This window comes from Moschus berezovskii, chromosome 6, assembly GCF_049115385.1.
Source record: "Moschus berezovskii isolate FMDL1 chromosome 6, NW_MosBer_1.0, whole genome shotgun sequence".
Taxonomy (NCBI): Eukaryota; Metazoa; Chordata; class Mammalia; order Artiodactyla; family Moschidae; genus Moschus; species Moschus berezovskii.
In genome coordinates, this window is record NC_142465.1 from 101,986,572 (window position 1) to 102,008,819 (window position 22,248).

Genomic DNA, 22,248 nt, shown 5'->3' on the forward strand with positions numbered 1-22,248 from the left:
AAGAGTAAAGGAAAAAATCGTTTAAGGCTGGTGTATCAAAGGCAGTACCACCAGATGTTGAGGGTTTGAGGGAAAAGATAGAATTTGCCCCTGGTTTTTGTTGAAGGGGACCTGGAGGGTCCCCTGCTTGAAGTTTCCTGGAGTAGGTTTTCTTTCAATATCAAATTTAGATTTACAATCTTTGGCCCAATGCTTTCCTCTATGGCAGAAAGGGCAAATTTTTGTAGGTTTTTTATTAGCCTTCTTAAGGCAGTCCCTTTTTAAATGGTATTTATCTCCACATGTAAAGCATCTTTCATTTTCCTTTCTAAAGGTAGCAGCCATTGTCTTAGCTAGCATCTGCATCTTTTGAGTTTCTCATCTTAGATTGCGACAAGCCTTCAAATAATCAATAATAGTCCCAGTCTCATGAATTAGAAAGATAGCTTTTTGACATTTCTGATTTGTATTTTCATTAGCAAGTAGTAATTTCTCTACCTTTTTTTTTTTTTGGTTTCTTCTCTGATTACAGTATGGGAAATAGCAGTTTCTAATCTAGCTAAAAAATCAGCATAACTTTCATTAGGTCCTTGTAATATTTTAGTGTAGCTACCTGTAGGTTCTCCTTGAGGAGTAATCAGATCCCAAGCTTCAAGGGCTGTTGTTTTTAATTGTTCATGAAATAAGGGAGGGCATGGCGTTTGAGCTTTTGTGGTATCAAAATGTCTGGTGACAGTTAACATTTCAAAAACAATTTGGTTTTGCTGCTGCTACTGCTGCTGCTAAGTCACTTCAGTCGTGTCCGACTCTGTGTGACCCCATAGACGTCAGCCTACCAGGCTCCACCATCCCTGGGATTCTCCAGGCAAGAACACTGGAGTGGGTTGCCATTTCCTTCTCCAATGTGTGAAAGTGAAAAGTGAAAGTGAAGTCGCTCAGTCATGTCTGACTCGTAGCGACCCCATGGACTGCAGCCTACCAGGCTCCTCCGTCCATGGGATTTTCTAGGCAAGAGTACTGGAGTGGCTTGCCATTGCCTTCTCCGAATTTGGTTTTGGAGAGTGCCAACTCAAGCATTGCCAGTTTGGGTGTCAAAAAACATCTTAGGAGAGTCGTTATTAGAATCATTAGGTTCTAACAAAGGAGAAACTTCTGGATTCATGCCTGCTGGCAGAGGAGGAGCATTTGGAGCAGCCGGGGCAGGGCTAGTAGGAAAATTTTGAAATATTTTATGCTGTTCTAATTGGGCCTTTTGTAAAGTTTCATCAGTTCAGTTCAGTTCAGTTGCTCAGTCGTGTCCGACTCTCCGCGACCCCATGAATCACAGCACACCAGGCCTCCCTGTCCATCACCAACTCCCGGAGTTCACTCAAACTCATGTCCACAGAGTCGGTGATGCCATCCAGCCATCTCATTCTCGGTCGTCCCCTTCTCCTCCCCGCCCCCAACCTTTCCCAGCATCAGAGTCTTTTCCAGTGAGTCAATTCGTCGCATGAGGTGGCCAAAGTATTGCAGCTTCAGCTTTAGCATCAGTCCTTCTAATGAACACCCAGGATCGATCTCCCTTAGAATGGACTGGTTGGATCTCCTTGCGGTACAAGGGACTCTCAGGAGTCTTCTCCAACACCACAGTTCAAAAGCATCAATTCTTCGGCGATCAGCTTTCTTCACAGTCCAACTCTCACATCCATACATGACCACGGGAAAAACCATAGCCTTGACTAGACGGACCTTGGTTGGCAAAGTAATGTCTCTGCTTTTTAATATACTATCAAGGTTGCTCATAACTTTCCTTCCAAGGAGTAAGCATCTTTTAATTTCATGGCTGCAATCAGCATCTGCAGTGATTTTGGAGCCCAAAAAAATAAAGTCTGACACTGTTTCCACTGTTTTCCATCTATTTCCCATGAAGTGATGGGACCAGATGCCATGATCTTTGTTTTCTGAATGTTGAGCTTCAAGCCAACCTTTTCACTCTCCTCTTTCACTTTCATCAAGAGGCTTTTGAGTTCCTCTTCACTTTCTGCCATAAGGGTAGTGTCATTTGCATATCTGAGATTACTGATATTTCTCCCAGCAATCTTGATTCCAGCTTGTGCTTCTTCCAGCCCAGCGTTCCTCATGATGTACTCTGCATATAAGTTAAATAAGCAAGGTGACAATATACAGCCTCGACGCACTCCTTTTCCTATTTGGAACCAGTCGGTTGTTCCATGTACAGTTCTGACTGTTGCTTCCTGACCTACATACAGGTTTCCCAAGAGGCAGGTCAGGTGGTCTGGTATTCCCATCTCTTTCAGAATGTTCCACAGTTTATTGTGATCCACACAGTCAAAGGCTTTGGCATAGTCAATGAAGCAGATAGATGGTTTTCTGGAACTCTCTTGCTTTCTCCATGATCCAGCGGATGTTTGCAATTTGATCTCTGGTGCCTCTGCCTTTTCTAAAACCTGCTTGAACATCTGGGAGTTCACGGTTCACATATTGCTGAAGCCTGGCTTGGAGAATTTTGAGCATGACTTTACTAACATGTGAGATGAGTGCAATTGTGCAGTAGTTTGAGCATTCTTTGGCATTGCCTTTCTTTGGGATTGGAATGAAGACTGACCTTTTCCAGTCTTGTGGCCATTGCTGAGTTTTCCAAATTTGCTGGCATATTGAGTGCAGCTATTTCAGAGCATCATCTTTCAGGATTTGAAATAGCTCAACTGGAATTCCATCACCTCCACTAGCTTTGTTCATAGTGATGCTTTCTAAGGCCCACTTGACTTCACATTCCAGGATGTCTGGCTGTAGGTGAATGATCACACCATCACGATTATCTGGGTCATGAAGATTTTTTTTGTACAGTTCTTCTGTGTATTCTTGCCACCTCTTCTTAATATCTTCTGCTTCTTTTAGGTCCACACCATTTCTGTCCTTTATCGAGCCCATCTTTGCATGAAATGTTCCCTTGATATCTCTAATTTTCTTGACGAGATATCTACTCTTTCCCATTCTATTGTTTTCCTCTGTTTCTTTGCATCGATCGCTGAGGAAGGCTTTCTTATCTCTCCTTGCTATTCTTTGGAACTCTGCATTCAGATGGGTATATCTTTCCTTTTCTCCTTTACTTTTCGCTTCCCTTCTTTTCAGAGCTACTTGTAAGGCCTCCTCAGACAGCCATTTTGCTTTTTTGCATTTCTTTTCCATGGGGATGGTCTTGGTCCCTGTCTCCTGTATAGTCACGAACCTCCGTCCAGAGTTCATCAGGCACTCTATCTATCAGATATAGTCCCTTAAATCTGTTTCTCATTTCCACTGTATACTCATAAGAGATTTGATTTAGGTCATACCTGAATGGTCTAGTGGTTTTCTTCAATTTAAGTCTGAATTTGGCAATAAGGAGTTCATGATCCGAGCCATAGTCAGCTCCCGGTCTTGTTTTTGCTGACTGTATAGAGCTTCTCCATCTTTGGCTGCAAAGAATATAATCAACCTGATTTCAGTGTCGAAAAAGAATATATATATATATACATGTCTGAATCATTTTGCTGTACACTTGAAACTAACACAACATTGTAAATTGACTATACTCCGATTAAAAAAAGAAAAGGCAGGTATCATCATGCATCCAGTCCATAAGGGTAAAGTGTTATTTTGTGAAACTTTGCTTCAGACATGTATGTCCATGATAGGGCATGATGTAAAAATGTATTTCTTGTTCTGGATTGTGGGTTTTTTTAAGTTTGAAAGCACTGCTTTATTGTATGTTCGGGAATGCAAAATTATATCGTGTTTGTGTATGTGTGCTCGGTCATGTCTAACTCTTTGCATCCCCATGGACTGTAGCCCTCCAGGCTCTTCTGTCCATGGGATTCTGCAGGCAAGAATACTGGAGTGGGTTGTCATTTCCTTCTCCAGGGGATCTTCCCAACCCTGGAGCTGAACCGATGTCTTATGTCTCCTGCATTGACAGGCACGTTCTTTACCAGTTGAGCCACCAGGGAAGTCCAATATCATAATGAGACATCAAAGGGCAAGGAGGAGGAAGAGGGCTGGAGGAGAGCTATGTGGGTCTGTAGAGTAAAGATAATGACTTTAGGACAGAGACTCAATGCAGGAGGAGATCACTGCCAAGGAGGAAGTTTTGAAGGGGAAGTGACAGTGCAGCTGATTTCTCAGGGGATGTGCTTAGTGAGACGGGCTGGGAAGAGGAGTCATGACTGGGAATACAGTGCGAACAGAACTACTCTGATTCTTCTTGAAAGGCAGTCCTGCTACTAGATTGAAGCTAATCTTGGGCCCTCAGAGTTTAGTGGGATTGTAGTTGTTTGTTTCCTCCTTTGCCATTTTGTTTTCTCTTTTCTTGTGTGCGTGCGTGCTTAGTCGCAAAGTCATATCCGGCTATTTGTGACCCCATGGACTGTTGCACGCCAGGCTCCTCTGTTCATGGAATTATCCTCACAAGAAAACTGGAGTGGGTTGCCATTTCCTCCTCCAGGGATCTTCCCAACCCTGAGATCAAACCCCGGTCTCCTGTGTCTCCTGCATTGGTCGGCAGATTCTTTACCCCTGAGCCACCTGGGAAGTCCTTTCTTTTCCTAGATCTCTTATTATTCAGACGTTGGAGCTCTCGGCTTGATCCTTTCCTTTTATGTTTTCTACAACTTTGCCTTTTTACTTGACTTTCTAAAATATTTCCTTCAATTTTATATTCCAACCTTTCTACCAAATTTTTTCACCTCTGTTATATTTTTAATTTCCCAGAGCTCTTTGATATCAGCATTCTGGGGCTGTTCTGGGTGGTTTGGGATGTAATATCTTCTATTATTTCTCTGATAATGTTGATTAAGTGAAGTTGTTTCATGTTCTTGATAAGACATGATGTAAAAATATTTCTTGTTATGGATTGTGATTTTCTTTTTAAGTTTGAAGGCACTGCTTTACAATATGGCAAAGGGTGAAACAAACCAATACAGTGCCAATCCCACAGAACTCTGAGGCCCCAAGCCTAGCCTCAATCTAGTAGCAGGGCTGTAATTCAAGAAGAATCAGAGTAATTCAGTTCACACTGTACTCCCAGACGTGACTCCTCTTCCCAGCCCATCTCATTAAGCGACACCCCCGTGCCCTTGAGAAATCAGCTGCCCTGTCACTTCCTCCCAAATCCTTCCTCCTTGGCGGCAATCCCCTCTCTGCCGTCTCTAGGTTTGTCAGAACTCTCAGAGTCCATTTCTTATGGTCCTTCATACTCCGGCCTGTCTCTTCCACTGTCACCAGAGTTAGGCTAATTATGCAAAGTTCCTTAGCAGTTTGTGCCTCTTGTAACTGGACTTTTACTGCTTGTAGGGGCTTCCCTGGTGGCTCAGATGGTAAAGAATCTGCCTGCAATGTGGGAGACCTAGGATCGATCTCGCAGTCAGAAAGATCCCCTGGAGAAAGGAATGGCTACCCACACCAGTTTTCTTGTCTGGAGAATTCCATGGACAGAGGCTACAGTCCACTGGGTCACAGAGTCAGACACGACTGAGTGACTAACACTTTCAGGGTCATCACAGGTTGCTCCCTTACACCTTTTCAGTGCTGTGTCTTCTCTGCCTCCAGGGAGATGTCTTCTACGAGGAGAGAGCCTGTGAAGGCGGGAAGTTTGCCACAGTGGAAGTGACAGATAAGCCTGTGGATGAGGCTCTGAGGGAGGCGATGCCGAAAGTCATGAAGTATGTGGGAGGCTCCAATGATAAGGGTGAGCGTCCCTGAAGGATGGGCTCTGGTCACCTGGGCCCGTGCTGCAGTCTCACGTCATTGATGGAAAACGCAGGAAGGGACCCCAAGATACCTGTCACTACCAGTTTCAGTGTCATGTGCCCTTGTTGTACTGTGTGGGCAGGGGGGCTCTGGGGAGACCCACTGACTTCATGCCCGCTCAGTAGCACTGAGTTCATGCTTCTCTCCCCGTATGAAGACACATGCTTTGTTTGTTTGTTCGTTTGTTACTTTTTTAACCTTACAGTGCTTATCTTTGGATTGGTGGACTGGGTAAGGTGTGTCCGTGGTAAGCCAGGCCACAGAACAAAGCCGATCTCTGACTTGAGACCTTTGCCCCCAGGCCGAAAATCTCATCAGCCCCCTAGTAGCTCAGATTCTATGGGGCTCTGAAGATCAGTGAGTGATGAGTGTGGCTGGTCCCCAGCTCTGTTCTGGCAAATAAAGAGCCTGAGAGTTCTTCATCCCCTTCTTAAGCACTTGACAGTCCATGGGGATTCCTTAGCAGTCCAGTGGTTAGTACTCAGTGCTCTCACTTCTGGGGTCCAAGGTTTGATCCCTGGTCAGGGAACTAAGATCCTGCAAACCATGTGGCATGGTCTAATAATAATAATAAGACTTGGTAGTCCATGCTGGCTGCCTCCCTATTTTTATGACAAAATGAGAGGCCTGAAGTTTCAGTGTACCTGTTTGCATGTAAACCATTATTTAAATAGAACTTTAACACATAAGGGCTTCCCTTGTGGCTCAGCTGGTAAAGAATCCACCCGCAATGCGGGAGACCTAGGTTCGATCCCTGGGTTGGGAAGATCCCCTGGAGAAGAAAAAGGCTACCCACTCAAGTATTCTGGCCTGGAGAATTCCATAGACTGTATAGTCCATGGGGTCACAAAGAGTTAGACATGACTGAGCGACTTTCACTTAACTCTTAAGCTTTCTAACTTGGCCTGCACTTTAGAATCAGTACAAACCCAAAATGGTTCAGAATACAAGATGGAAAAAAAAAGCATTTAATATTTAGGATATATCTCAAGTTGATAAATATGAAAGAAGCTCGTATCAAGCTTAGCAGAAAGTGAAGAGGAACTCAAAAACCTCTTGATGAAAGTGAAAGAGGAGAGTGAAAAGGTTGGCTTGAAGCTCAACATTCAGAAAACAAAGATCATGGCATCTAGTCCCATCACTTCATGGGAAATAGATGGAAAAACCGTGGAAACAGTGTCAGACTTTATTTTTTTGGGGCTCCAAAATCACTGCAGATGCTGATTGCAGCCATGAAATTAAAAGACGCTTGCTCCTTGGAAGGAAAGTTATGACCAACCTTGATAGTATATTAAAAAGCAGAGACATTACTTTGCCAACCAAGGTCCGTCTAGTCAAGGCAATGGTTTTTCCCGTGGTCATGTATGGATGTGAGAGTTGGACTGTGAAGAAAGCTGATCGCCGAAGACCTGATGCTTTTGAACTGTGGTGTTGGAGAAGACTCTTGAGAGTCCCTTATACTGCAAGGAGATCCAACCAGTCCGTTCTAAAGGAGATCAATCCTGGGTGTTCATTGGAAGGACTGATGCTGAAGCTGAAACTGCAATACTTTGGCCACCTTATGCGACGAGTTGACTCACTGGAAAAGACTCTGATGCTGGGAAAGGTTGGGGGCGGGAGGAGAAGGGGACGACGGAGAATGAGATGGCTGGATGGCATCACCGACTCTGTGGACATGAGTTTGAGTGAACTCCGGGAGTTGGTGATGGAAAGGGAGGCCTGGTGTGCTGTGATTCATGGGGTCGCGGAGAGTTGGACACGACTGAGCAACTGAACTGAACTGAACTGAACTAATGTTTGCTAGAACCAAAGAAATCAGGCTTTGGACATAACCAGTAGGAGGTCACGAAGAAGTCTTTTCCTTCTTAGCACTGTCATAAATTTTCTTCAGAAGAAAATATGTATAAAAATTATAAAGTCATCAAACATTTTTGAAAATAACAAAACAGCACCCCAGTCCATCTTTTCTAATGTAATCATTGTCATCTTTGAATGTATTTTTAAGGCTTTTTAATAGGTTTTTGAAATGTAATCATAATAGCATCTTCCCTGGTGGCTCAAATGGTAAAGAATCTGCCCACAATGCAGGAGACCCAGGTTCAATCCCTGGGTCGGGAAGATCCCCTGGAGTAGGAAATAGCAACCCACTCCAGTATGCTTGTCTGGAGAATTCCATAGACAGAGGAGCCTGATGGGCTACAGTTCATGGGGTTGCAAAGAGTCAGCATGACTCAGCGACTCACACACAATATGTAATTGTAGTGTTTGTGCAATATATCCTGTTTCTGTTCCTTATTTCGTAATTATTTTCCAGTGTAGCTAACTAATCCTAAGCATGACTATTCGTAGCTAACTCACATTGCATCATGTGCCTATAATTTATTAGACATATTCCTCTTTTGAACATATCTCAATTTTTCACAGTTATAAATTCTGCTGCAAGGAAAATCCTATTCCCTAAATAGCCTTTTTCATATTTTAGATTATTTCATTAAAATCAACAATTATGACTTCTCTGGTAGTACAGTGGTTAAGAATCCGCTTGCCAGTGCAGGCAAGTGGGGTGCTGTGGGGCAGCTAAGCCCATGCACCACAGCTACTGCAGCTCGTGTGCCCAGAGCCCATGCTCTGCAACAAGAGAAGCCACTGCAATGAAAAGCCCAAGCGTCGCCACTAGAGAGTAACCCCCACTGTGAAACTAGAGAAAGCCTGTGCACAGCAATGAAGACCCAACCAGCCAAAAATGAAAAATTAAATAAAATTTTAAAATAAATAAAATCAGCAATTAGACAGGAAGTACTCTGTTGTTTTGTCAATAAGTTGTGTCCGACTCTTTTGCGACCCTATGGACTGTAGCCCACCAGGATCCTCTGTCCATGGGATTTCCGAGGCAAGAATATCAGATTGGGCTGCCGGGGTATCTTCTCCAGGTGACTTCTCCAGGGCATCTCCTGCATTGGCAGGGGGATTCTTTACCACTGTACCACCTGGGAAGTAATTGGGTACTGATATATTTATAGTCTTGATATATATTGCTAAATAGTTTTTTCCAGACAAGTTTGAATCACTACCTTCCTACCTCTAGTATGTACAATTAAGAGGTACTTTATATTTGTGTGGTGATACATGCTAATGCCTGAAATGCCTATTACAAATTTCAAGAACAGCAAATATTGTCTTGAAAGAAAAATGAGACCGGCAGATGGTCCACGGGCCTGCGCAGGTTCTGTCTCTAACACCCATGTCTCTCTGTGGGATTTTGTGTTTTCAGGACTTGGAATGGGGATGACGGTTCCAATTTCCTTTGCTGTGTTCCCCAGTGACGATGGGGACCTACAGAAGAAATTAAAAGTCTGGTTCCGGATTCCAAACAAGTTTCAAAGTGACCCGCCAGCTCCCAGCGATGACAGCATTAAGATCGAAAACAGGGAAGGCATCACCGTCTATTCCACGTAAGGAGACAATTCTTTGGGCATCCAAGGGTAGCACTTGATTTCCATAATCACTTCTTGAATCATCTGCCATGAACATTTGCATTTAAATTATTTTTTCCAGTTTTGAGCTGTAATTGATATATAATGTTGCTTTAAAGTGTACAACATAATGCTTCGATTACATATTTATGAAATGATTACCAATGGAAGTTAGCATCTTTCATTTGACAAAATTCCAAATCTTTTTCCTGAGATGAGAAATTTTAAGATCCACTCTCTTAGTAACTTTCAAATACGTAGTGCAACGTACAGTGTTATTAACTCTAGTCACTTTGCTGCACCTTACATCCCCAGAGCTAATTTATCTTATAGCAGGATGTTCCTACCTTCTGACCACCTTTACCCATATCTCCCACCCCCTCACCTCCCCACCCTATGGCAACCACCAGTCTGTTCTGTGTATCTATGAGTTCAGATTTTTTTTAATTCCACATACAAGTGAGATAATACAGTATTCCCCTATCTCTGTCTGTCCTATTTCATTTAGCATGATGCTTTCAAAGTTAATCCATGTCATCACAAATGGCAAGATTTCCTTCTTTCTATGGCTGAATAATATTTCATTGTACATTCCACATCTTCCTTATCCATTCATCTGTCTGTGGACTCGGGTTATCTCTCCATCTTGGCTACTGGTAAATTGGCGCTCCTGTGAACATAGGGGTGCCGCTACCTCTTCAAGTTAGTGGTTTCATTTCCTTCAGATATATACCCGGAAGTGGAACTGCTAGATCCTGTGGTTCTATTTTTAATTTTTTTGAGGAACTTCCATACTGTTTTCCATAATGGCTGCACCAATTTACATTCCCACCAGCTTTACACAAGGATTCCCTTTTCTCCACACTTGTTACTTCCTGTCTTCTTCATAGTAGCCATTCTAACAAGTGTGAAGTAACATTTCGTTGTGGCTTTGATTTGCATTCCCCAGCTGTGGGGTTGCACAGAGTCGGACACAACTGAAGCGACTTAGCAGCAGCAGCAGCAGCTGACTAGTGACTTATTCTATCCCTTTTTCCCATTTATATATCTTCTTTGGAAAAATGTCTATTCAGATCCTCTGCCCATTTTTTTAATTAGATTGTTTGAAGTTTTTTAGTCTCAAGTTTAAGAGTTTTTAACATATATTGGATGTTAGCCCATTACATAAATATGATTTGCAAATAGTTTCTCCCATCTAACAGTTTGCCTTTTTCCTTTGCTGTGCAGAAGCTTTTTAGTTTGATGCAGTCTCACTTGTTTAGTTTTGCTTTTGTTGCCTGTGTTTTTGGTGTCAAATACAAAAAAAAAAAAAAAAATCGTCATCAAGACTGGTGTCAAGGAGGCTACCCTCTATGGTTTTTTCTAGGAATTTTACAGTTTCAGGTCTTATGTTCAAGTCTTTTATCCACTTTGAGTTGATTTTTGTGTATGGTGTAATATAGTGGTCCAGGGACTTGCCTGGTGGTCCATTGGTTTAGTCTCAATGCTTCCATTGCAGGGAACATGGGTTTGATCCCTGGTGGGGGAACGAAGATTCCATGTGCCACACAGTGTGGGCAAAAGTTTAAAAACAAAAGATAGTGGTCCAATTTCAGTATTTTGTATTTGTCCAGTTTTCCCAGCACCGTTTATTGAAGAGACTGTCCTTTCCCCATTGTACATTCTCAGCTCTTTTGTTAGAAATTAGTTGGCCGTATATGCATGGGTTTATTTTGGGGCATTCTATTCTTGTCCATTGATCTATGCATCTGTTTTTATGTCAATATCATACTGTTTTGATTATGATAGCTTTGTAATATAGCTTGAAAGCAGGAAATGTTATGCCTTCAGCTTTGTTCTACTTTCTCCAGATTCAGGGTCTTTTGTGGTTCCATACAAGTTTTATGATTTTTTTCCATTGGAATTTTGATAGGGATTGCATTTAATCTGTAGATTGCTTTGAGTAGTATGGACACTTGAACGATATTAGTTCTAATCCATGAGCCTGGAATATATTTTTGTCTTCTCCAAATTTTCAGATTAATGTTTTATAGTTTTGGGTGTAAAAATCTTTCACTTTCTTGGTGTAATTTATTCCTAGGTATTTTGTTCTTTTTGATGCAATTGTAAATGGGATTGTTTCTTAACTTCTCTTTCTAAAGTCATATTATTGATGAACTAAGTAAGAAATACTGAGTACTAACAGTTTCTCTCAGTATTTCTTCAGCCTACAGCACACAGACATTTGCATTGTATCTAAGTAAACGCCTTTATGTGCTGTGTGTGTGCTCAGTTGCTCAGTTGTGTCTGACTCTTTATAACCCCATGGACTATAGCCCACGAGGTTCCTCTGATCATGGAAAGAATCATCTTTCCTGATCATCCCAGGAAAGAATACTGGAGTGGGTTGCCATTTTCTTCTCCTCTGATCATGGAAAGAATCATCTTCCCTAATCATCTTTCCTGATCATCCCAGGAAAGAATACTGGAGTGGGTTGCCATTTTCTTCTCCAGGGGATCTTCCTGACCCAGAGATCAAACCCACATCTCTTGTGTCTCCTACATCAGCAGGCAGATTGTTTACCACTGTGCCACCTGGGAAGCCCAAGTAAATGCCTTTGCCTGTTGCCAAATTGATTTAGATATAGAGAATATCCTCCCAACCCCAGCTGAAGCTGGAGACCTACATTAGCCACAGCAGAATTCTGGGAAAATCAGAATATCTAGGTCAATCTGTAGTTTGGGTCATGAATACCTGGGGAGCATAAAGGGCTAGAGATATCTCTAGATCCCCTTGAATTCCCCACATTCCTCTTGAATGCCAGAAGGGCAGGGAGTGTTATTCATGGTCTGTGGGCTTTTAGCAGGGCACACATGCATCCTATCATTCTAGTCCTGTTTCCAGGGCCTCATGTGGGGTCCAGGTCCCTTGATTGTACAGAACAACAGGTGTACGTGTTTTCATAATTTTATTCTTTAGCCCTCATAATCAGTGACTTCCCATTTGTTAAAATCCTCCTGTGTGACAGGAGTGAAACCACGGACAGACGAGCAAGACCAGGAGCTTCACCAGGGTTCTGCTCTAGAACAGCCTCATGAAAAATACACAAATAATCTCCCACTGGACAGTTTTTGACCACTCCTGGAGTCTCCAAACTTAGTTACTTTTATCTGCCCTGCTCCAACTCTATCCACAAGGGTGCGGCTTTCAACACTGCTGCTGCTGCTGCTGCTGAGTCACTTCAGTCGTGTTCAACTCTGTGCGACCCCATAGACGGCAACCCATAAGGCTCCCCCATCCCTGGGATCCTCCAGGCAAGAACGCTGGAGTGGGTTGCCATTTCCTTCTCCAATGCATGAAAGTGAAAGTGAAGTCTCAGTCGTGTCTGACTCTTAGCGACCCCATGGACTGCAGCCCACCAGGCTCCTCCGTCCATGGGATTTTCCAGGCAAGAGTACTGGAGTGGGTTGCCATTTCCTTCTCCAATGCATGAAAGTGAAAAGTGAAAGTGAAGTCGCTCAGTCGTGTCTGACTCTTAGCGACCCCATGGACTGCAGCCCACCAGGCTCCTCCATACACTAATGCTGAGAATGTAAGCTTGGCTGCTCTGGGCAGTCCTAGACTGGGTGACGCAGAGCCCCCCAGAGGACAATGTGTGCACTGCAGCTGGGCCGCTGGAACTGGAGCCGCTAACTCCCACTGCAGTCCTCATTCAGACTTTCCAGCCCTCACTGCAGAGGCTGCAGAGAAAGCAAACTCTGCTTAGAGAATGTCAAGACTGTCTTTTCACAGGGCAGGGAGTAAGGTGGGGAAGCAGGGTGCCTGTTGTGCAAAATTTAGGGAGGCGCTCACTCTCACCATAGTATAAATACTAATTTATAGGGTAAGCCCTGAGAGTGAAACAAAAGTGAAAGTGTTAGTCATTCAGTCGTGTCTGACTCTTTGTGACCCCGTGGACTGTAGCCCTCCAGGCTCCTCTGTCCATGGGATTTCCCAGGCAAGAATACTGGAATGGGTTGCCATTTCCTACTCTAGGGGATCTTCCCAACCCAAGGATCAAACCCACGTCTCCTGTACTGCGAGCGGATTCCTTATCAACTGAGCCTCCAGGGAAGCCCCGTATTAACCAGAATACTTCGGTAAAGAAAACCTTCCCTCATCTACTGTTTGGTTTCCCTAAGACACAGTCGTAAAGAGAAGGCCAGATACCTTCTCTTTAGCTTGATGCCTTCTCTTTATCAGTTTCCAGAATAATGACTTCTTTTCTTAACATCCTCCAAAGGGGAGATAGTATTGATCTCTGTTTTCTGAGTATCAATATAAATATATGAATTCAAACATAATTAATGTGTTTCAATTCTTTGCAGTTATTATTCTCATTGATGCTCAGATTGTCCCATCTTTGGCCAGTGAGAGCCTTTTCACTGGCCTTGGTCAGTTGGTTGGTTGGTCCTTTTGACATGACTCTGGTAATCTCCAGTAGCTTCCTTGGTTATTGGTAGGACAAGATATTTTAAGCACATCTAAATGTTTCTTGCTCTAGAGCTGAAATTAGCCATTTCACCAAGGAACCCTGCTACCCTATGGTGGAAAAGGGACTCTTTAAAAGGTAATTTTCAAGCCAGGTCTGTGGAAGTTTCCCTTACTGCAATTTAAAGGAGCATCTCTCTTCTCCTAAACAGAGGAGAGTGTCTAGCATAGCTGTTTAATATCTCTGATAGGCTTTCTTGGATTTCAGTCCCTGGGTCAGGAAGATATCCTGAAGAAGGGAATGGCACCCCACTGCAGTATTTTTGCCTGGAAAATTCTATGGACAGAGGAACCTGGCAGGCTACAGTCCATGGGGTCGCAAAGAGTTGGACACGGCAGAGCAACTAACACTTTGACTTCATCTTTGATGCTTTTAGTATCTGATCATTCCTCCACTCGCCACTTGGTGTCACTGCATAGTCAAGTGTGCATTTAAAAGTACCTTTCTGTGGAAGGCAGTTAATGATATAGCTGAAGGCACAAGTACCGTTTCAAATACACATGGGTGCCAACTCACTTCAGTCATATCAGATTCTTTGCGACCCTGTGAACTAGCCTGCCAGGCTCCTCTGTCCATGGGTTTCTCCAGGCAAAAATACTGAAGTGGATTGCCATGCCCTCCTCACGGGAAGGATCGAACCTGCGTCTCCTTCAGCTCCTGCATTGGGCAGGCGGGTTCTATACCACTAGTGCCACCCAAGAAACCCTTCAAATACACAGTGCATCCTTAACTCAGCCTTCCTGCTTTGTGACCTTGTGATGTCCATTGATTAGTAGTATGTATTAAAAAGCAAATGCTTTTTAAATGAATAGAAGTCTATGAGGAATTAAGAGTTAACAGCTGTTCCTCTGGTCTTTTACAAACTGGTGCTTACAAGGGGCTTCAGTCATCCATTTCCAGGTGGATGAACCCAAAGCAGCAGGGCCAGCGCTGCTGCCTTTTGTCCCGAGTTCCCTGGGAGGTATCGCCAAGTAAACCTCCTCTGTGCTATGTGTGCTGTGCTCAGTTGCTTCAGTCGCTTCTGACTCTTTTCAACCCAAAGGACTATAGCCCACCAGGCTCTTCTGTCCATTGATTCTCCAGACAAGAATACTGGAGTGGGTTGCCATGCTCTCCTCCACGGGCTCGAACCTGTGTCTCTTACTTCTCCTGCATTGGCAGCCGGGTTCTTTACCACTAGTGCCACCTGGGAAGTCCGCCAATCCACATGCCCTAATGGAACTCAGATTCCCTCCCACTGTGTTCTGTGTTCTGCCTTCCTAGAGGTCCCCTCAATCCTCCCCATCCCGTCCAGATCCATCTTGACTCCTCTGTCTTCCATATCAGTTCCTGGCCGAGTCGTCACCGCTGCTGTGCATTCCCCTCCATCCTTATGACCACGGTCTTCATCATCTCTTGCCTGAACTGTTGCAAGGCCTCTTGAGCATTTCTAGTTCTTCCACTTCTTCTGCCCCTTCTGACTTGTCCCTTTGTCTCCTCCAGCCCTAAAGCTAAGGACCACAGTGGCATTACCGCCCCCTTCTGTTCGACTCTGGTTGTGGGCCTCGCCTGCCTCTGCCTGAGGCACACCCCGAGGTTGGGATCAAGCCCAGGGTAGTAGTAAAACCAGACGGGAGAGGGGTAGGCTTTGGGTTGGGTCCCCCATGTTTCCACCAGGCAGTGAATCCTGCCGAATAAAGAGCCTTGTCGAGGCATATGCTGTCCTCTACAACACAGCCCCACTCCAGGGTTCCCCCTGGCCTCAGAGCATCCCATCCCCACCTCCCAAAGCCCACTTAAACACACACATACAACATCCACGACCAGACCTTCACTCACTCACCAGCGCCGCTCAGCCCCTCCCCAGTCTCTGCTCATTGGCAACTCTGTGTCTCAGCCCCTCCCCAGTCTCTTCTCATTGGCAGCTCTGGGTCTCAGCCCCTCCTCAGTCTCTGCTCATTGGCAGCTCTGGGTCTCAGCCCCTCCCCAGTCTCTGCTCATTGGCAGCTCTGGGTTTCAGCCCCTCCCCAGTCTCTGCTCATTGGCAGCTCTGTGAGGCAGGAATTTTGGTCCTGTTCATTGCCAGCAACACAAGAGATGCTTCAGCAGTAACAGCTTGATGTCACATCCTCCTTAGCCTCCTCCCCTTCACGTTCTAAGTCAGAACCAATCATTCCTTGTTCCTTGCCCCGCGAGTGTTCTGTATGTACCTCCATTCTAATCTTTTCTCCTGCCCTGCATAATTTTTATGTTTCTGTCCTGACCACTACAGTTGGTCGTTGCCAGGGCAGAAAGACTTCCTCATCATCTTTACGGCTCTCTGTCGTCAAGCGTGTGTTTCTTGCTCAGTGATGCTCAACTTGTTAAGCCAGGTTCCGTCAGATTAAGTGGAATGCCATATGGTGTTACGCTTCTTTCCCATTGACATGGAATTATCAGCTCTTTGTCTTAGGCTTCTCTTGCCTAGCACAGGAGCCTCTCGGCAAATCTGTGCTGACCTGTAGATTGTGAAAGTTCTAGACCACGCCGAATGGTCAGGCTCAGAGTCATTCCATTTCTCCTCTTCCTCACTGCACTCCCTGAAAGATAACATTTGATCATTTTTTTGAACTTTGGACCAAAGCTTCCATCTGCTAGCCCGCCTTCATTATCCCCCTCTACCCCAACTCTTCCAGACCTTTGAGTCAGTTCCTTTTGTATTTCTGGAATCCAGGGTGGGTGTTTTCTTTCTCAGTTCCCATGGCAACCAAATTCTCGGGAATATTGAACTCTGACATTGAGTAAGATAAAAAAGACAGCCCTGGAGGTAAACAGCTTTGAAGATGGAGAGTTAGACTCTTGTTAACAGACTTGTATACAGTCTAATGTATACCATTCTCATTTATTTCTTTTGAGGAGCTCAAAGAGCTTATGAGCATTCCTCAACAGGTGCAAACATGCCCGTGGACTTGGAGAATGGGGCACCACATGGTTATCTTCCAAGTGCAGTGTGAAAGCTGAGCTCTGAGGAGTGAGGCAACCAAAGCTGGGCCTCCTTCACATCTTAGGGCTCTGGGCCTGGAAGGGTTTGGTGTCCTGGCTTACTTGTGTGGTTCTGTGATGGAGGTTTGGGAGGGGTGGTTAGACTGAAGGCAGGGAACACACATGGATCTTTCTGCAGCTCACCCAGCTTTGTTTGTTTCCTTGATGAAGCAATAGGGAAATTTTCATCCTCGTTATGAGCATCTCAGTCAGCCTGGGAATAAATATCAAGAGTCAAGGGTTTTATTCCAATAATGAATGAAAGAATCCCTGAGTGATGACGTTCTCCACATCACTCTGCTGGGTCTCCCTGGACTCAGACGGCTCCTTCTCAGTGGCCTTTTCTGAGTCCTCATCCTCCTCCCACCACCTGGGGACTAGGATTCCTGAGAACAGCGCTCCTGTTTGCTCACCACCTGGCCTTGTCTGCCTCTTGGCCATGACCACAGCCAGCACTCACTCACGGGTGACGCCCAGGTGTCTGTCACTGGACCCATCTTTTTCCCCAGTTGTTTCTCTGACTCCAGTTCTTTCCAGAGGCTGAGATTTCGCAATGCCCTCCACACACTTAGGGGCACAGTGACTGTTGCATGAATGTGGTTCATTCATAAGAGACACCTTCTCAACATGTCCCAAACCAGACGATGAACCCACCCACCCCTCCTCTCCAAAGGGACTCTTCAGAATCCCTCTTCTGGTTGGTGGCATCCATTTCCATTCAGAGACTTAACTGGAAGCCCTCAAGAATCCTCCCTTCTCCCCACCCCATCCCTCGCCCTGACCTCCCTACCATCCAACTCACCTCCCAGACTTGCCTTTGTCCAGGCTTTCATTGTCTCACATTTGGCTGTTCCTAGCCTCCATGTCTCCCTTCCCCATCCCTCTACCACCTCCAGAGGGGTCTCTTCAAACTACAGTCTGATAATGGCAGTCCCTTAACCTTTTGGGGGGGGGGGTACCACATGTTGTGGCATGAAGGAGCTTAGTTCACTGACCAGGGGTCGAACCCATGTCCCTGCAGTGGAAGCATAATTCTTAACCACTGGACCATTGGGGAAGTACCTAGTCCTTTAACTTTAAAACCCCTTCCTGAGTCCATCTTTGTATCTAAGGTCAGGCTCAGAGTCCTTAGCATGACCTTCAGCGTGGCCCTAGTCAGTCCACTTCCTTTGAATTCCCACCACTATGTCCTTAGTAGGTGTTTCAGATTTTATTCTACGAGTTAGTGAATATGGAGGCCAACAGATTCAGTGCCCTCATCTTTAGGCCTATCAGCCTAAAGACAGCAACTTTGATTGTTTATCGCAAAATTTTTCATTTAGCCAAGGGGTCTAATATGTGTGTTAGGTCAGAATATGCTGGTGGACAAAGAGTGACCAGGATCACTGCCCTCGTGGGGCGTGAGTCTCCCTACCATGGAACTCAGGCCGTAAACAATGAATAATTTATATAGCATGTTAGAATAAAGTATATAGTATTCAATATGTTAGAAGGTGAGAAGTGCTGAATAAAGAAAAGGATAGGAAAGAAGGAAGGAAGAAACAGGGAGGACGGGGAAGGGGAGTGCCATTAGACGATAAAAAGCATTTTGAGAGGCAGCCTCACTGAGAAAATGAGATTGTCGTTTGAGCCAGGTCTTCATTATTAGGCCCTGGGTTCTGGATCTCACTTTCAATTGCCATCCTGTCCTTCACTTTGGGAGCCAGGGTATTGCACAGCTGTTCTGAGCAGACTATAAAGTACAATGACAACCATACCTGCTGTTTGCTGAGAGTTTCCTCTGTGATGAGTCGTTTGCAGGGTCTTCTCCTCTGTCATCTTCACAACAGTCTTCTGAGATTGACACCCTCATCCCTACTGAGCAGATGAAGGACCAGAAGGCTAGAGACATTAAAAAACTTGCCCGAGACCAGGAGCTAGACAGACAGTTGCAGAGCTAAGATGTGAGCCCACAACTATCCATTTTGCCTCCAGCTGATGAATGAAGAAGGTTGAGGACCAACCACTGCTTTGGATGTTTCTAGAAACCAGTAGCTTAAAGAGCCAACATCATCCATTTTCATAGAAAACAGCTCAGTATCAGTATGTGAGAGGGGACTGCAGAGGCACTAAATTCCTGCCCCCTCCCCATTCAGCATTTGATTGGTTGCAGACAGGTTCTTCTCACTCTCTAGACATTCTTTGAAAATAAGCCCGGCATCTTACAGGCTTTTATTGCCAAACCAGTACCTCCTTAATATTTACCCTCTGTCTCCTCATCCAGTTTTATCTCACTGGAGCCTTGGTGAAGCTAGAACTCACCTTTCTCCGTCAGCCTTACTCTTTCTTGCATAGACTTGAAGAACTAACCATCACGTCTCCCAAATTGGTCTCGGCCTTGTGTTCTGTAGCTGTTATCTAGACACTGGAATAACCAGCTCCTTCAAAATGAAATCCTGGGTATTTGCAGATCAATAGCCCTGTGATGTACGTGCTGAATGCTTAGCAAACCTGACTAACCGCCCATAAAAGAGCAAAGCGTGAGTCAGAGAACCCCACTAAAAATAATGCATTTGGCCGAATCTTGGCTTGGTGTGGATTCAGACCTTTGAGTCATAAAGCTCATTAGAAACGGGGATGTCCTTGACTCTAATAAAGATTTTAGTGCAGTCCAGATTTAGAGTGGTATATTTAGGGGAGGTCACAGGATGAATTTTCGGAGCAGAGGCAATGATGTAAGGAGAGAGTCATAGTCCTGAAAAGATGAGCTTTATTGTTTCTCTGTCTCCAGCTTCCGCTGTCAAGAGAAATGCCTGAAAATTTAGGAAATTTCTCTTTACTTACTAGAAAAAGAAGGCTTTCCTCATTTGAGCAGGAGAAGGGGTTCGCTGAATCTTCCCTCGTAGCTGAGATGGCAAAGAATCTGCCTGCAATGCAGGAGACCCAGGTTCGATCCCTGGGTTGGGAAGATGCCCTGGAGTAGGAAATGGCAACCTGCTTCAGTATGCTTGCCTGGGAAATTCTGTAGACAGAGGAGCCTGGTGGGCTACAGTCCATGGAGTCGCAAAGAACCAGACATGACTGAGCAACTCACACACACACACACAAGGATTTATTGGGCTTCCCAGGTGACGCTCGTGGTAAAGAACCCACCTGCCAATGCAAGAGACATAAAAGACACGGATGTCAGAAAGATCCCCTAGAGGAGAGTATGGCAACCCACTCCAGTATTCTTGCCTGGAGAATCCCATCGACAGAGGAGCCTGGTGGGCTACAGTCCATGAGGTCGCAAAGAGTCAGACATGACTGAGCAACTTAGCATGCATGCATGCAGGAATGTATTACAAGTGACTTCTTGGCGCGTGCTTCAAGCTTGCCTTGGGGCCCTGCCCGGGTTTCCTCAGGTCCCTGTCTTTGGCTGCTCCGTGTTTTAACAAAGCTGCTACTTGTCCTAGCTGGGATGTGTGAGAAACAGTGCTCCATCTCCACCCTAACAACTCTGTTCCTCCCCTATCCCCTCCACCTCTCCCCCCACCCCCATCCCAGCTGGAGACACAGAGGCAGCTGGGGCAGCAGAGGGAGCTAGAGAAAACCATGAAGACTTGGCCTTGAGAAAAGTTGGCCTCCCATCTCTTGGGGAAGTTTCAGGAAGGGAAGGGAAGCTCGCCTTTAGTACAGTACTGGTTCCAGGAACCCTGCCATTACCAAAATCCAAGGATGCTCGAGTCCCTTATATAAAATGGCATATAACCCTTCTGTATACTTTAAATCATCTCTAGATTACTTCTAATACCTATCACTGTAGATGCTGTGTAAGTAGTTGATGTGCGTCATTGTGGTCAGTCACTCAATCGTGTCTGACTCTTTGTGAACCTGTGGACAGACTGTAGCCCACCAGGCTCCTCTGTCCATGGGATTCTCCAGGCAAGAGTACTGGAGTGGATTGCCACTTCCTCCTCCAGGGGATCTTCCCGGCCCAGGGATCAAACCCTTGTCTCCTGAGTCTCCTGCACTGCAGGGGGATTCTTTACCACTGAGCCATCAAATAGTTGGTGGCAGGTGGCAAATTGAAAGTTCTGCTTTTTGAAACTTTCTGGAAGGTTTTTTTTTTTTCCCCCTAAATATTTTCAGGGGAAATATTTGATTGAGTCTGCAGACCCAAAACCCACCAATACAGAGGGCCGATGGTACTGTGTTTCAGGTTCCACATTAGTTTTTTTATACCCGTGATTGTAGTTAATGTTCATAATTAATTGGAAGGAAAAGGAAACATACCCCAATTTTGGGTTCTCGGGTGGCACTAGTGGTAAAGAACATGCCTGCCAATGCAGGAGACATAAGAGACTCAGGTTCAATCCCTGGGTCTGGAAGATCCCCTGGAGGAAGAAATAGCAACCACTCCAGTATTCTTGCTGGGAAATCCAATGGACAGAGGATCCTGACAGGCTACAGTCCATGGGGTTGCAGAGAGTTGGACATGACTAAAGTGACTTAGCACTCATGCACCCAAATTTTACATAGGATGCTCTGAGGCTCAGTGAGCTTCAGTCCACCCCAGTAGGAAGGGGCAGATGTGAAATCTGACCATTATAGCCTGCTTGTTGTAAATAAGAGCAATGAGTGACTTTTTTGGAAAAAAATCCCCCCTCTCTCCGAGACTCTGCCCTTTCTTAACCTGCAACTTGCTCTGTGTCCCCAGGCAGTTTGGTGGTTATGCTAAGGCAGCTGATTACGCTGCTCAAGCCGCTCAGCTGCGCTCCGCCCTGGAGGGCACAGCCACATACCAGACAGACTTCTACTTCTGCACTGGATATGACCCTCCCATGAAGCCCTACGGACGTCGCAACGAGGTCTGGCTGGTGAAGAGCAGTGAATGAGCCATTGGTGAACCTGAGCTCCACGGGTGTCTGCATCTGTGCCCACTTCCCCTGGGAGGAACCAGTGCCCCCGTGCTGCTCCAGCAGAACCAACTTCCCTCCAGAGCCAGTCACTGCCAATTTCCTGAGATAAGCACGGTCCAGATGCTGAGGCTCTGTTTCTCTTGGTGGGAAATAATGTACCACAGTACACATGCGTCCTTCTAATTGACTTATAGACAATTCAGTGGTCGGCCAGAAAAACCCAGCAGTATTTTTTCAGCTCTCTTGGTCCCCTAAAAACAGATTTTTGAAAATCATGAAAACTGTATTTTTGTTAATCCACGAAGAAGTGTGATTTACGCATGATCTTTCATATGTAATTCTTAGAAGAGCTTTCTTTAAAAAGAAACCAAAAATAAAGATCTTTGACTTAAAACAGCTGAAATAAATCTTGTTGTTGTTTAGTCACTTTCTCTTCTATCCTCAAAAATCCCAAACAGTGGAGGATCATCAGATGATGAAGGGAGGACTTTCAGTCTCCTGTCCCATGGTGAGGACACAGGTAATGGGATGGCGTCAAATAGTGCATTAAGAAAAGATAGGGACAGGGACCAAGGAAATATTAATAGGTTGTGTATCTTCATTTTGGATTAAATAGTG

General features: G+C 45.0%; 1 protein-coding gene across 1 annotated transcript in view; it reads left to right on the forward strand.

Moving 5' to 3' along the window:
- The window catches only part of HEBP1 (heme binding protein 1), a 33,137-nt gene extending 11,111 nt beyond the window's left edge, over window positions 1-22,026 (forward strand). The window contains exons 2-4 of the mRNA XM_055395994.2: window positions 5,566-5,704; window positions 9,038-9,218; window positions 21,429-22,026. Of these exons, the coding sequence (XP_055251969.1) occupies window positions 5,566-5,704; window positions 9,038-9,218; window positions 21,429-21,606 (498 nt within the window). The 3' untranslated portion in view covers window positions 21,607-22,026. The remainder of the gene's footprint in view (window positions 1-5,565; window positions 5,705-9,037; window positions 9,219-21,428) is intronic.
- The last annotated feature ends 222 nt before the right edge of the window (window positions 22,027-22,248 follow it).